This window comes from Seriola dumerili, unplaced genomic scaffold (genome assembly GCF_002260705.1).
Source record: "Seriola dumerili isolate Sdu_G_001 unplaced genomic scaffold, Sdu_1.0 BDQW01000018.1, whole genome shotgun sequence".
Lineage (NCBI taxonomy): Eukaryota > Metazoa > Chordata > Actinopteri > Carangiformes > Carangidae > Seriola > Seriola dumerili.
The window spans coordinates 3,633,119-3,649,468 of NW_019174273.1; the positions used below are offsets into that span (position 1 = coordinate 3,633,119).

The window sequence follows — 16,350 nt, forward strand, 5'->3', positions numbered from 1 at the left end:
GTTTCCACCAAGCTGAACTTCTCTCTTTCAGTATATTCAGCTCTCTGAAGGTGAATGGAAATTGAACTGTATGTCCTGGTTGGCTTTGTTTCAGCCCAGTTCCATGAGTGAACTTCTTGTGTAAAAACAGTTTTCCCAATGCCAGCCACTCCCTTTGTCATCACTGTTCTGACTGGTTCATCTTTCCAGGTGAGACTTTAAAGATGTCTTCTTGTCTGATGGTTGTTTCTGGTCTGACTGGTTTCCTGGAATGCTGTTTCAATCTGTCTGACCTCATGTTCATTATTGACCTCTCCAGTCCCTTCCCTCTGTGATGTAGAGCTCTGTGTAGATCTGATTCAGAAGGTTTGGTTTCCTGCTTTAGCGCATCCCCCTCAAAACACAAGCTGGAACTTCTTCTTCAGAGTAGATTTTGAGTTTACGTTGACTAAATGCAGCAGGTGTTCCTGAATAATACATCCTGTAAGACAGCAACCATCAATAAGTGATGTTAAGAGAAAATCTAACATTTTTATTCCCCTTGAAGAATATGTTCATAAACACAGTTTTCCCGCATTGACTTAAATGTCCCCATTTATCCATGATGTTAATCTGGCAACAAGACAACTTTTTTGTATCAATTTATCATCATGAGTAAAGTTGATAAGGCAATATGAGTTAAGTAAGACCAGTCAAAGGCTGGTAAAATATTTTTTTATATATTTGTATATATATTTTTATATAAGATTTCTTAAAGATTTTTTTCTGGTCCACGGATTTGGTGGCCAACAAGGTTTTGCTGTGGGCATTAGTCAGATGTTTGTTTCTGGGCTGCTGTGGTAGTTTTCTCCAACATGGCTACCACTAGCAGCCAGAAACAAACATCTGTGATTTATTATCTGTTTGATAATGTACTTTATATCTTTAGCGAAATCCTCTTACTGCTTCTGCAGACAAGTCAGCCAGCTCCTCCTGCTTCATTCTCCTCAGAAAGTTCATGGTAATCTTCAGAAATGCCCTCTCTGCTGCTCCTCCTCTGCTCTTCATCCTCACATCCAAGCACCTCCTCATCCTCCCCCTGACACTCTAAGCCTTGTGGGAAATCTTGGACTCAGAACCTTCTGGATCTTCTTCAGCTCGTTCTTCACAAAAGTGACCATGTTCTCCTCCAGCATCTGGAACAGAACACTATATGAATGACACCAATGAAACTAAAACCTGGACCCAAACATCAGATCCATGTTGGACAGACTGATAATCCACTGGCCTAAAAGTGCAGCCATGGAGGGTTATTGTGAACACAACAGATGGAACAGTAGTTTGTACATATACAGACCATAAATATGGAGTCCAGCTGTGTTTATGCTGCTGGGCAGACTGACCACTGGAACCTCTGAGCTCTCCTGGTCCACTCTGTGGAGGAATCATGAAGAATGAGCCACATTATGTCTGTCCACACAGAGACAGACACAAGCTAAAGGTCCATGAAGTCACGTTTGGATGTGAACAGTGATCAGACGACTCCCTGTAGTGGTGTAAAGGTTTACTAGTCCTGCTGATCCCACTGAGAATCAACAGCTCAGTCTGCAGCTCTTTGTTGCTTTCAGCTCAGTGTTTCACCAACCCTCCCATATAGCTCTCCTCCCTCTACTGAATACTGCTGAAGTGCCCTGGAGCAAGGCACCTACAACCTGCTGCTCCAGTGGAGCTGCTCAGTGTCTGCTTGAAATCAGCCTGGTTGTACTGGGCAGCTCAGTATGAACAATGACAATGGACCAGTAAAGGTGTCACTGAGTAAATGACATTAAAACATTTTAGGGGATCAGTTTACTCCATCAGAGGTGTTTGTCAGATGGTCAACAGCATCTGAAACACACACCTCCCCTGTGATTGGTCAGCTGTGTGTACGTGACAAATTGGGTGGGGTCTGAACTTCTCTTTCAGCTCTTATTTTCATTCTTGATCTTCTCATTCATTTCTGCCACTTTTCATGTGAACAACTGAGGTCAACTCTATGAATGTCTTCCAGGAGAGACTGACTGAACATGGGAGAAGTTATCTCCATATTTGGAACCACATCATGTCTCCCCCCTCTCTATGACGGCCAGAGTTTTACCTCCACCTTCCAGTGTGGACACAACAGATAGAAACACTTTGATATTAGTCCTTGTTGACTTTTTCTTTTCTACAACCTGAGTCTTACTGTCAGTTACAGCTTACATCTGTCAGCTGATGGACGTTGTCTTTTAAAACCAATGAGCTTGCCCTTCGACGCGGTCGCTCTTTAAAGACAGACAGCTAGGTTCAGGAGAGTCTGGTCTCTGCTGCTGGATCCTGAAACAAAAAACAGAACTGATAAATGTGCATGTTGGATAAAATCTGATGAAAAAATATGTTCAATCTTTGAATAAACACTGAACTAATTTTTAGTGTGAAATGTCTTTCTGACAGTTTTAAATTCTGACCTTCCATCAACAGATTGGCTGAATTTAAGAGGAGGAGACATTGATGTTGCTCTTCATGGACACACAGCTGGGTCCTGGTCCAGGTCCAGCAGAGTCTGGTGTGTGCTGCTGCTCTGGACTTGAACACAACACAACAACACACACAGAGCTTTGATTGCGAATAATGATGAAGCAAGGGATCTGAGTGCTGAGCTCTGACATGGAGAAGATTCATGGATAGTTAAAGATCCTCATCTCACCTCTGAGCTCTGGTCCTGGCTCTCATGTTCCCACACACAGTGGTTTTTAGAGGGAGGGGCTCCCTTCTTTTCTGTCCTCACACTGATCATGCTGCTGAGTTCACATCCACATCAGCTCACAACACACTTTCTACCTTCCATGTGGAAAGAAACCACACATCATTCATCTGCACATCAGCTGAAATTTACAATAATTTCCTCCTGTAAAAATACCAGCTGCTCCTCCACAGACTGGCTCTTTCTCTCTGTTTTATATCATAGTGTTTCAGTTTGAATGCAGACAGACAGCAGTGATGAAGAGGAAAGCTGCCATCAGCTGCAGTACTTCTCCTATCAGTCCACTAGATGGCATCATGGAGCTGTGGTAAAGTGAAGAGCAGCCCGGCAAACACACGCTGCGTGGATGAACATTAACATCCACTGACACGCAGAAGGACTGAGATGCACTGAATCATTTCACCTTAGATTAATGTCTTACACCTCAATTAATTACTAGGGTAATATAACCTGACAATGCAAAAATGTGAAATTTATCTGCCAGGAAAACAGTCAATTCAACAAAGCAGGACAATCAGAAATAACACACTAAGTAGATCTGTGGTTATAGATCCAAAAAATGTGAATCTTTTAAATGTATTTATTTTTGTTCATATACATGAAATAATTCCTATGTTAATGTAAACCATCTGTATAAAAGAGGAGTTTGTTTTGTGTTTTTAGTTCCGTTAACTTTCTGAATATCATTTACAGCATTAAAAACTAAACGTCACACAGGTCAAATATATTCAATGTCAGTCCTGCCCCTTAATCTCGACTGTTCAGTTTACAGATATTCACATTCAGTTGCAATAGCACCACAATGCTACAGTAATACCACGACAAACACCACAATCACAATAACACTATAGTAACACCACAATAACACCTCAATAAAACTACAGTGACACCACAATAACACTTCACCAACACTACAGTGACACAATAACACCATAATAATTCCAGTAACAACTCAATAATTTGAGCATCAGATTTCTTCTGTTTTTCTATAACTCAGGTAATGACAGGTGTTAACAAGTAAATCATAAAAATTGCTAACATTACCTTCAGAGGAGAAAATAACCTGCGCCACAATGTTGGTTCAAAGTGAAACTTAACTTCACTAAACTAACGCCAAGAGATCCCTGTGCGTATGTGTGGGTGGAGCAGGGTGAATAACTGCCAAGAATCAAAGGTGTAAGATAAAGATAAGAATGGCGGCACGGTGGTGCAGTGGTTAGCACTGTCACCTCACGCAAGAAAGGTTCTGGGCATTTCTGTGTGAAGTTTTGCATGTTCTGTGTGGGTGAATGTGAGATGAATGGTTTTTTGCCTCTATATGTCAGACCTGTGATAGCTTGTCCGCAATATACCCCACCCTCGCACAGTGTCAGCTGGGATTTACTCCAGCCCCCCTGCGGCCCTCAAAGATTAAGAAATATAGCTAAAAGATGGCAAATTTATCACACAGAAATAAAAGGTTAAGAACCCCTCCACCCCACCACAGCCCTCAGAGATAAAGATCAGCAAACTGATCACATTAAACTAAAAGTTTAATCTTAAATTGCAGTTTAACGTTGTGTCACACAACTTTGAGACACAAACATTTCAACAAACAACCAAACTCCTGGAGTCTGTTTTAGAAGCAAGTTTTGTGAAAAGTCTAGAAACCAGATCACTTTAACTGTGTAATATAGGCCCTATATATGCAAATAAACATGGATTAGTTGTTGTTTTTAGCCAATCGACAGACCGACAGGTCCGTTGTCAATGTGCTTGTGTGTATGTGTGTGTATGAGTGAGGGGAGAGAGCGAGCAAGTCAAGTCACTGTGCACAGCTCTTACAATGAAATAAGGTTTTATACATTTGAAATAGTAAAATATTTTCGGTTCATTATGAAATGGCAGGACTAATCAGACTGTGACAGAGGACATCAGTAGAGTTTGTCTATAACTCCCTCATTTTGGCTGATTGGTGCATCCAGTTGAATTGACTCAAGGTCACGCTGGAAGGTTCCCTCAACACCTTTTCCCCTACAGTCACCTTCACCCGCTCCCACGGCTCTTTTCATCGAAGATTTGGAGGGAGGTTGACGTGATTTCCTACCTTTATTCCAGCGATGCTTTTGAACCCTAATTTTAGTATTGGCTTTTTTCATGCCATCGATTATTGCTTTTAGCTCCCTGTTTTCTTTTTCCAGCCTCTTAATTTTTGCTGTCAACTTGGGTTGACGAACCTTTTGAGGGGGACATGGATTTGAGGAAAGAGAACCATGAGCAGGAGAAAGATGAACTGGACTTAAGGACACATCAAGTTCTTCGGGTGATGGGGGAGTAATGTCCAAAATGGCTGTCAGATCCTTCTTCTTCTTCCTGTTCCTTGCCTTTGTCTTCCTCCATTCCTCACGAAGCTTTGCTTTCTTGTGTTTTGGAAGGCTGGTTATACTTCGTGGCTTGATTTCTCCTTTGGCTTTCTTTTCTTGATATCTGTTGATGGAACAGAGACAGCTGTTACATGTTTTCTGTACAAGTGTACATCTTAGAGAATGTTTCACGAACTCAATGTCCCTATTATGAACTTATTTACTTTCTCCTTCTCTCCCTAAGGATCTCCTCATGCCTGGCTTCATCCTGCGCTAACCCGGTATCTCCTTGTCCTTTCTTTGCTCATGCCTAAAAACTGACAAAAATCACTTTAAAAACAATGATCAGTAACTGTTAACATACACATACAGCAAACAAATGAAGACTGATATTTAATATATGTATAATATATACACTGGTAATATATATATATTGGTATATTATGTATAATGAAGACAGAAATATAAATGTGTAATATATGTATAATATAGGTATATTGTGTATAATATTTATAATATTTGTTTAATATACATATAGAGACAGAGATATCTTTATATTTATGTTTAATATTGCAAACAGAACAGATGATAATTTAGCTAGACATCTGACTTAATTATGTCACACCACAGGACTCTTTCACCTTGGTAGCCATTTTGAGTCATTGCTATACAAGACTGACCTTGGGCATTACAGTTACTGAATAAGTTCATTGTTTTAAACATAAATATGATTCTTTTTTGAAAATATTTGTCTTTTTTCTCCAACTAGATCAGTTACACCACAGGACTATCAAAAATGAACACGCTCATGGTCCGTCAGGAACAATGAAATTTATAAAATTAATATGAGATTAACACTCACCTTTCAACCTTCTTGGCACATGCAAACATCTGGGGGTCTTCTTGGTAGGGGGCTTGACTAAAGGACCCCTATGGCTGTCCATGTAACCACCAGTACAAAAATCTAATATCCTATCTCACACTGCAGGACAGCATTTGTGTTACAAAACTAAATGTACTATAAATATTATTTTTGTTCTTTTTAGCATTTTGAGTCCTTAAGTCAATGAAGTAAATACATACAAAATAATGCCAATGCATTTATTGGCTGCTCCAAACATATCTGCTTCATTTTACTAATGTTTACATTTGATGAGTCATCAATGTTACAGTCACACCGCAGGACATTTTGCTATTCACATTGAAATATGAACAACACCAAATACATTTTACGTCCCAAAATCATTATATTGAAATAAAATGATGTTCTCTGCCCCAATGACGTGTGTTGTTTTAGTTGAGAAATGCAGTTGAGTAAAAATTTATACTGAATTACAGAAAAAACAGGCGTCACGTCATCTGCCCACATGAATCTGAAAACGTACGAGCGAAAAAGACTCACACGAACAGACTGAAATATCTGTTCAACAGTGAGAATGTTTCTCTAACAGAAGGAGACTACTACACTGAACACAGAGACATTGAGGCACCAGGCCAGACTCTAAAAGCAGGATAAGGTGGTTCAGTGAATGTGGTGTTGAAGGTGTAGATGTGGATCAGTGAGTCAGAGGAGATTCTGTAGAAAGACAGAGTGCCAGCAGGACAGTCCACATATACTGCTACTCTGTTTGAGTCAGAGGAAGAGGAGGAAAAGAAGGAAGAGGAGGGGAGAGGAATGGATGTACCTCTGTTATTGTGATAGACAGAGTAAACACCATCACAGCAGAACAAACTCCAGGACTGCTCATTCATTCCAAAAGCACAGTCATCACCATCTCCTTTCCTGCTGATTCCTCTGTAACTAAGTGATACATGAACCTTTCCTCTCCAGTCAACTTCCCAGTAACAGCGTCCCATCAGACCATCTCTACACAGCAGCTGAGGAAGGTCAAATCTGTCTGGATGTTCAGCATATGACTGATCCTCCTCCACGTGTGTCATCGTCCTGTTGTTGTCAGACAGTTTGATCTTTCTTTTTACTGTGTTTGTGTCGAGAGTGAGTTCACAGGAATCTGATAGAGAACAAGACACAACTGCAGTCATTGATCTATCATCTGATCATTTATGCATGACATCAGTGATGTGACAGTTTGAAGATGGTTGAATGTGCTGCTTTGCTTTCATGAATCAAATCAAACACACTTACACTTCCTCAGACCTGGTCTCAACCATCGGACTCCACCAGGCTCCACCCTGAAAGGAGGAGGGGCGTCAGACATTCTCTTTCAGCATGCACACATGGACATTACATGGCTCTCATACACTGTTATAACCTGATAAAGGAACAGTCAAACATTTTAAGAAATACACTTGAAAGTAGCATCTCAAAAGTAATTTTATGTGGTTGCCAGTTTCAAGCACAGTTTTAACTGCTTAATCATGTTTTTTTGTTTCTCTTTTGATAGAGCTAAGCTAACAGTTTCCCCCTGCTTCCATTATTTGTGCTAAGCTAGGCTAACCATGTCCGGGGTAAGAAGACAAAAAAGAATATTCCTCAAAATGACAGGCACTTCTTTTAACATGCAGAGATTTGTCCAAACTGCATAAATTATTACCAGGTACTATTTAGTTTAGTATAGTTTAGAATATTTTGTAATGATGGAAAAGTAACACAAATGTAATACACAATGATTTACTACAGGACTTTTTCTTCTACAGTATTTTTTACTGTGCAGTAGTTTCACCAGAAGATATAAATAAAATGTGCAAAGATTTTTTATGTTGCAATGATAAAATGGAAATCTATTTTCATAATTTCTCCAGAGCAGAGAGCAGAGCCGATACATTAGAGCTTATCAATACTACGGTCTTTAAAACTTTAGCCGCAGGACCCGTTTAACACCAGGTTTCGGTATCCATCCTTATGCCACACCTGAGAATGTCCAGTCTCCAGTCTGGATCCTCCAGTCCAGCCGACAGCAGCTTCACTCCCAAGTCTCCTGGATTATTGTAGCTCAGGTCCAGCTCTATCAGATGGGAGGGGTTGGAACTCAGAGCCGAGGCCAGTGAAGCACAGCCTTCTTCTGTGATCATACAGCCTGACAGACTGCAGACACACAAAACAACACACAGGAACCCTCTGTCAACACTTGGTCATATGTTTTTAATGGTGTAAGCTTTTGACTGAGAAACTGCTGCTTTTAAACTGGTTTTACAAATATTTTTTCAGGGATTCCTGTGGGTCACGGGATTCTTGTGGGACAGGACGGGACAGGAGTGTCTTTGTGGGAGTAGGATGGGACATGAGTGAAAATCCACTCCTGTGTCACCCTCTAGTGTCAGAGAACATCTGAAGTCTATCAGACCGCCTTGCTCATTAAAAAATGATACAAAGGTGTACCAATTGCATTAAAAAGTGATACCAAGAGGTCCTGACCACTGAGTTGGAAGTTACACTGCCCTGTAAATAAATGATAGTCAAATTGTTGCTTTCAGTCAGTACAAAAGTGATCCCCCTGCCCTCTGTTATGTTATACAACAGTATGAAATTAAAGTGATCAGTATCAGTATGAATATCACATAAATAGACAGAGACAACACAATAAGGAATGAAAACCACATACTAAGCACAGGTGAACTGTTTATCCATTACTGTAAATCAAAGTGTAAATAGTCATCAGTTGCACACATCAGTAAATCCTGACCTGAGCGTTTCCATCGTACAGTGTGGACTCTCCAGTCCAGAAGACAGCAGCTTCACTCCTGGGTCCTGCAGGTTGTTGTTACTTAGGTCCAACTCTCTCAGACTAGAGGACTGGGAGCTGAGAACTGAGGACAGAGCTTCACAGCTTCTCTCTGAGAGGTTACAGCCACTCAGTCTGAGGAGGAAATACTGAACATAACTACTAGGGATGTAACGATGCATCGCAAGACAGTTAAAAATTGATACAAATCGGCTGAGATGAAAAATGAATCATGATGCCCTTTTTAAACAGCAGAGGGCGGTGCCAACTTGCCACCGCCGCCATGTCTCTCGTTTCATCTGAACCAATACCTGACAGTGATGTACGACGTCTAACACCTAGTGACGTATGACGTCCAACACGTGAAATCAAAATTAGATTACGCCCTCTGCTGTTTAAAAAGGGCATCGCGATTCATTTTTCATCTCAGCCAATTTGTATCGATTTTTAACTGTCTCGCCATGCATTATTACATCCCTAATAACTACATATGCCATTTATGTTAAACAGTCATTACCCTTAATGTTAAGTCTGGATTTATAGAAAGACAGAACGAGCAAAGATCTTAACAACTCGTTCTACTAGGGCAACTAGCTTTCACAACAGCTAACAGGAATTTAGTTAGTAAGTTAGAATTAAGAGATCTGTATTTTAATTCAGGGCCAAATATAAGAACACTTTAAATTCCTTCAGTTGTTCAATTTCCTAAATAATTCAGAAAAACTGTAAAGTGATCTGACCTGAGAGTTTCCAGTGTACAATGTGGACTTTTCAGTCCAGCAGACAGTAGCCTCACTCCTAAATCCCGCAAGTCATTGTTACTCAGGTCCAGCTCTCTCAGACTAGAGGACTTTGAGCTGAGAACTGAGGACAGAGCTTCACAGCTTCTTTCTGAGAGGTTACACAAACTCAGTCTGAAGAGGCGATAAAAAAGGAAAAAGAAAAACAAATTAAACATTTTTTGTCTTCTGTTGAAAAGATACCAGTATCTCAATATAATGGTGAATATATCCAGAGAGAGAGACTCTGTAGATATATTCTCTGCTCTGACCTCATGACTGGATACTCTGTGTCCTCTATCCACCAAACCTGCCAGCTCTAACCTGCCCCACCCATGATTGACTGACACCATTTGAAAGATGCATACTTATCTCAGAGCTGCTGAGAAAAAATGGTGCATGATTAGTGACTCCGCTGACCTCAAGGGCTCTGAGGCACTCCTAGTCTTCTTCTCATCCAACACCAGTAATGCCAAAACTGCTTTTTACAATGAGATCAGCAGCACCACAAACACTCGTAAACTATTTTCTACCTTACTCAATCCTCCCCCCCCCCCACCAGACACAAACCTCTCAGCCGATATCTTTGCCTCCTTCTTCACTGAAAAGGTCGTGGCCATCAGCTGCCAATTCTCTGAACCTCAAAGAGACAACCAGTCTCCGCTGGTTATGGGGACACCCCTTCCCACATCGCTCTCATGCCTTCTCTGCCTCCTCCATCAGTACCTCACCATCTCCCTCACTCAGCCCTCTAGGTGAGTACAAGGCTCCAAAAGTAACACGTAATAGTCCTACCACCTGTCTATTCTGGTCTCCACAGGCCTTTTTTCTTGTTCACCCCTTTCACTGAGAACAATGTGTCAAAACTTGTGACACGTGTTCCTAGTACACATGTGCTGGAGCTTGGGGGTGGTTTGTGGAGATGGGGTCCAGCCCCCTCTCCACAAACCACCCCCAAGCTGCATCTCCCACCATCGTGCCAGCAGTCAAATGTGATAAATAATTCACTGGCTTCGGGAACATTCCAACTGCATTATAACTGGCTCAGGTAACTCCTCTGCTCAAAAAACCCTCACTTGACCTTGCTCAAGTGGAGAACTATTGGCCAGTCTTACCGCTTCCATTCTTTTCTAAGTGTATAGAGAACACTTTTAAGGTTTTGAAGCAGGTCTCAAAATTCCTATGACAGAGCAATCTTCTTGATCCAAATCAGTCAGGTTTTAAGAGTGGCCACTGATACAGCTCTGTTGTCTGTGACAGAAGCCCTAAGGGCAGCTAGAGCTGAAGGACAGTCCTCAGTTCATACCTTGCTGAACTTATCAGCAGCCTTTGATAGAGTGAACCACTACATCCTAATGTCTGTACTCTCCGACATGGGCATCTTGGACAAAGCCCTTTCTTGGTTTGAATCCTATCTCACTGCCTGAAGGACTGGTACTAGGAAACCTCCTCTTTACAATATACATCACCTCCTTGGGTCCAATGACACATCCGCATGGATATAGGAACGCCACCTTCAACTAAACCTCTCTAAGACTGAATTCTAGTCATCCCAGCCAATCAGTCTCTCCATCACGATATCAATATCAAAATTACCTCTTCATCCCTTACCCTAACCAAGGTCACAAGAAACCTGGTTGTCATGTTTGTTGACCAGCTATCCTTCTCTGACAATTTTGCTCTATACATCAGATAAATCAGGCCTTTACTTGACTTACGCCACCCAGCTCTTGGTCCAGGCCATGGCTATCTCTCGACTCGACAAATGCAATGCTCCTCTGGTAGGCCTCCATCTGTGCACAGTGAAACCCTTGCAGATGGTCCAGAATGCGCCTACCTGTCTGGTCTTCAATTAGCCCAAAAGGGCACATGTCACTCTGCTACTATTTGACCTCCACTGGCAACCCATGGCTGCCTGAAATAAAGTCACTAATGCTGCCTTCAGAGTGACTTCTGGGTCTGCTACATCTACATGAACTCAATCATTCAGCCTTATGCTCCTTCTCGACCACTGTGTTTCTCCAAAGACTGTTGTCTGGCACTGACTTCCTTGCACACAAGGAAATCTCACTCCAGACTTTTCTCGTCTGTGGTTCCCTAATGATGACCAAGCTACCGAATGCTATCAGAGCAGGGGCATCCCTCTCTATCTTCAAGAATCTCTTGAAGACTTGTGTCCTCCAAGAGCACTCTTCTCTCCTCTCCTAACAACCTTTAACAACCTAACATGTCTAACTAGCTCTTACTAAGCACTTTTGGTAAACTTCTTTAGTTTATCTCCTTGCACTTATTAATAGATGTGGTGCTTAGTACTTAAGTAAGTAAGTTGCTAAAAGTGACTGCCAAATGAGTAAATGTCTTACAGAGCCTTCTTGGAGACTTTCACCACTGGCAGCAGCCTCAGAAAAGCCTCCTCTGAAGCAGAGTACTGGGTCAAGTCAAACACGTCCAGATCTTTTTCTGATGACAGTAAGATGAAGACCAGAGCTGACCACTGAGCAGGAGACAGTTTATCTGGGGAGAGACTTCCTGATCTCAGGGACTGTTGGATCTCCTCCACTAGAGAACGATCATTCAGTTCATTGAGACAGTGGAACAGGTTGATACTTCTCTCTACAGACAAATCCCCATTGATCTTCTTCTTAATGTACCAGATTGTTTCTTGATTGGTGAGAGAGCTACTTCCTGTTTGTCTCACCAGGCCTTGCAGGAGACTCTGACACGTCTGCTGTGAAAGGCCCAGGAGGAAGCGAAGAAAGAGGTCCAAGTGTCCATCTGGACTCAGTAAGGCCTTGTCCACAGCACTCTGGTAGAAGTGTGTCTCTGCAGATTCAACTTTTTCTCTTTTGGACTTCTGGGACGTTGATTGTTCTTCCGACAGCAGATTAACTCCAGAGTTGATGAAGGTCAGATGAACATGAAGAGCAGCCAGAAACTCCTGAACACTCAGATGGACGAAGCAGAACACCTTGTCCTGGTACAGGCCTCTCTCCTCTATAAAGATCTGTGTGAACACTCCTGAGTACACTGAGGCTGCTCTGATATCGATGCCACACTCTGTCAGGTCTGATTCATAGAATATCAGGTTTCTTTTCTGCAGCTGCTCAAAAGCCAGTTTTCCCAGAGAAACAATCATCTTCCTGGTCTCTGGACTCCAGTGTTGATCTGTCTCAGCTCCTCCATCATACTTGACGTTCTTCAGTTTTAGTTGAACCACCAGGAAATGAATGTACATCTGAGTCAGGGTCTTGGGCAACTCTCCTCCCTCTCTGGTTTTCAACACCTCCTCCAGAACTGTAGCAGTGATCCAACAGAAGACTGGGATGTGGCACATGATGTGGAGGCTTCGTGATGTCTTGATGTGGGAGATGATCCTGCTGGCCTGATCCTCATCTCTGAACCGCTTCCTGAAGTACACCTCCTTCTGTGGGTCAGTGAACCCTCTGACCTCTGTCACCATGTCAACACACTCAGGAGGAATCTGATTGGCTGCTGCAGGTCGTGTGGTTATCCAGAGGCGAGCAGAGGGAAGCAGTTTCCCCCTGATGAGGTTTGTCAGCAGCACGTCCACTGAGGTGGACTGTGTAACATCAGTCAGGATCTCAGTGTTGTGGAAGTCCAGAGGAAGTCTACACTCATCCAGACCGTCAAAGATGAACACAACCTGGAACTGATCAAACCTGCAGATTCCTGCTTCTTTGGTTTCAGTAAAGAAGTGATGAACAAGTTCCACCAAGCTGAACTTTTTCTCTTTCAGCACATTCAGCTCTCTGAAGGTGAATGGAAATGTGAACTGTATGTCCTGGTTGGCTTTGTCTTCAGCCCAGTCCAGAGTGAACTTCTGTGTTAAGACTGTTTTCCCAATGCCAGCCACTCCCTTTGTCATCACTGTTCTGATTGGTTCATCTCTTCCAAGGGATGTTTTAAAGATGTCTTGACATCTAATGGTTGTTTCTGGTCTGACAGGTTTCCTGGATGCTGTTTCAATCTCTCTGACCTCATGTTCATCATTGACCTCTCCAGTCCCTCCCTCTGTGATGTAGAGCTCTGTGTAGATCTGATTCAGAAGGGTTGGGTTTCCTGCTTTAGCGATCCCCTCAAACACACATTGAAACTTCTCCTTCAGGTCACGTTTGAGTTTATGGTGACAAACTCCAGCAGATGTTCCTAAATAGAAAAACAAAGAATGTTAGTGTTAGTGATTCATGAAGAAAATATGACCTTTTGATTTCCTAAAGAATGCATGTCGCTCCCTCTGTGTTGAGACATTAGTGAATATCAAATTTCTCCACCATGCTAAATCTTTAGAGAAATCCTCTTACTGCTCTGCAGACAGTCAGCCAGCTCATCCTGCTTCATTCTCCTCAGGATGTTCACTGTAATCTTCAGGAATGCCTCTTCATCCTCACCATCCAGCACCTCCTCATCCTCCCTCTGACTCTCTGAGCATTCTGGGTAATCTGGACTCAGAAGCCTCTGGATATTCTTCAGCTTGTTCTTCACAAAAGTGACCATGTTCTCCTCCAGCAGCTGGAACAGAAAACTATATAAATGACACCATCAAACTAAAACCTGGATCCAAACATCAAATCCATGTTGGACAGACTGATAATCCACTGCTCTAAAAAATGCAACATGGAGATTATTGTGAACACAACAGATGGAACAGTAGTTGTACATGTACAGACCATAAATAAGGAGTCCAGCTGTGTTTGATGCTGCTGGGCAGACTGACCACTGGGAACCTCTGAGCTCTCCTGGTCCACTCTGTGGAGGAATCATGAAGAATGAGCTCACATTATGTCTGTCCACACAGAGACAGACACAAGCTAAAGGTCCATGAAGTCATGTTTGGATGTGAACAGTGAGTCAGACGACTCTGTGTAGTGGTAAAGGTTTACTAGTCCTGCTGATCCCACTGACAATCAACAGCTCAGTCTGCAGCTCTTTGTAGCTTTCAGCTCAGTGTTTCACCAACCCTCCATATAGCTCTCCCTCCCTCACTGAACACTGATGAAGTGCCCTGGAGCAAGGCACCTACAACCTGCTGCTCCAGTGGAGCTGCTCACTGTCTGCTTGAATCAGACTGGTTGTACTGGGCAGCTCAGTATGAACAATGACAATGAACCAGTAAAGTGTCACTGAGTAAATGACATTAAAACATTTTAAGGGATCAGTTTACTCCATCAGAGGTGTTTGTCAGATGGTTGAACAGCATCTGAAACACACACCTTCCTGCTGATTGGTCAGCTGTGTGCAGGTGACAAAGTAGGCAGGGTTTGAAACCTTCTCTCTCAGCTCTTATTTTCATCCTTCATCTTCTCACACAAACCTTTTTTCTGTCACTTTTCATGTGAACAACTGAGGTCAACTCTATGAATGTCTTCCAGGAGAGACTGTCTGAACATGGAAGAAGTTATCTCCATATTTGGAACCACATCATGTCTCCCCCCTCTCTATGACGGCCAGAGTTTTACCTCCACCTTCCAGTGTGGATGTTCACAACAGAGGGGAAACACTTGATTTTAGTCGTGGTTGAAGAACAAGAAGTGGTGCAAACAACTTCTTTTCTACAATAACTTGAGTCTTACTGTCATTACAGCTTACATCTGATCAGCTGATGGATGTCGTCCTTTAAAATCAATGAGCTTGCCCTTCGACCAATCACTCTTTAAAGACAGACAGCTGGGTTCAGGAGAGTCTGGTCTCTGCTGCTGGATCCTGAAACAAAAACAGAACTGATAAATGTGCATGTTGGATAAAATCTGATGAAAAATATGTTCAATCTTTGAATAAACACAATAACTTTTTTTTAACTCTGACCTTCCATCAACAGACTGTCTGAAATTCAGAGGAGGAGTAATAGATCGGTTGCTCTTTATGGACACACAGCTTGGCCCAGGTTCAGCCCCAGGTTCAGCCCCAGGTTCAGGTCCAGGTCCAGGTCCAGGTCCAGGTCCAGGTTCAGCTCCAGGCCCAGGTCCAGGTCCAGCAGAGTCTGGTCTGTGCTGCTGCACTGGACTTGAACACAACACACACAGAGCTTTGAGTGTGAATAATGATGAAGCAGTGATCTGAGGGCTGAGCTCTGACATGGAGAAGAGTCATGGACAGTTAGAGACCCTCATCTCACCTCTGAGCTCTGGTCTGGCTCTCATGTTCCCCACACACAGTGGTTTTAGAGGGAGGGGCTCCCTTCTCTCTGTCCTCACACTGATCCATGCTGCTGAGTTCACATCCACATCAGCTCACAAACACTTCCTACTTTCATGTGGAGAGAAAAACACATCATTCATCGGCACATCAGCTGAAATTTACATCCTTTCAGACTCAAGTTCACATGCTGAAATGTTACAAACACATTAAACCTCCTCATTACTCTGAATGTGAAACAGAAATGAAAATTTGTTTGAATCAGTCATTTTACTGACACTGAAAATGAAAAGATTCTAGAGCTGCGACTGACAGGTATTTTCTCCTTTATCAGATTCATCATTTGGCCGATAAAATGTAAGAAAATAGAGTCAAGATTCTAACATTCTGAGGTGACGTCTTCAAAAGTTTTGTTTTGTCAAACCAACAACCAAAGACCCAAAATATTAAGTTTACAATTAAATGAAACTTTTTTTTTATTAGATTTCTGCTTGAAACATGATTTTCTGAATGATTATCAAAATATCTAGTTTCCTGTGAAGGACTCTAATTACCGACATTAATTATCAAACAGAAACAGTGGTGCAGCTGGTCCTCTTCTAATTCATCAATTCAAATGAATCACCGCGAAATATCGACTACGTGTTCAACGA

The 16,350-nt window shown here is 42.2% G+C and overlaps 1 protein-coding gene and 1 long non-coding RNA gene across 2 annotated transcripts; one reads left to right on the top strand and one right to left on the bottom strand.

Moving 5' to 3' along the window:
- The first annotated feature begins 4,809 nt into the window (after positions 1–4,809).
- LOC111233145 lies at positions 4,810–6,080 on the top strand. Its single transcript, XR_002665585.1, has 3 exons — positions 4,810–5,042; positions 5,327–5,363; positions 5,852–6,080. It is a non-coding gene; the product is annotated as an uncharacterized LOC111233145 (long non-coding RNA).
- Positions 6,081–6,169: 89 nt separating this feature from the next.
- On the bottom strand, positions 6,170–15,157 carry LOC111233125 (NLR family CARD domain-containing protein 3-like). Its single transcript, XM_022760885.1, has 9 exons — positions 15,152–15,157; positions 14,233–14,311; positions 13,867–14,074; positions 11,908–13,711; positions 9,506–9,679; positions 8,727–8,900; positions 7,955–8,128; positions 7,229–7,275; positions 6,170–7,094 (listed from the first exon to the last, which is right to left on the bottom strand). The coding sequence occupies exons 2-9, from the start codon at positions 14,233–14,235 to the stop codon at positions 6,544–6,546; spliced, it is 3,135 nt and encodes a 1,044-aa protein (XP_022616606.1). The 5' UTR covers positions 14,236–14,311; positions 15,152–15,157; the 3' UTR covers positions 6,170–6,543.
- Positions 15,158–16,350: the final 1,193 nt, after the last annotated feature.

What these genes read in the sequence shown, in the direction of transcription:
- LOC111233125 (XM_022760885.1), bottom strand. An exon ending in GGCTGACTGTCTGCAGAGCA is followed by an intron (nt 13,712 to 13,866) that starts GTAAGAGGATTT and finishes TTTTCTATTTAG; the next exon opens with GAACATCTGCTGGAGTTTGT. An exon ending in TGTACGATGGAAACGCTCAG is followed by an intron (nt 8,129 to 8,726) that starts GTCAGGATTTAC and finishes GTGTGTCTGCAG; the next exon opens with TCTGTCAGGCTGTATGATCA.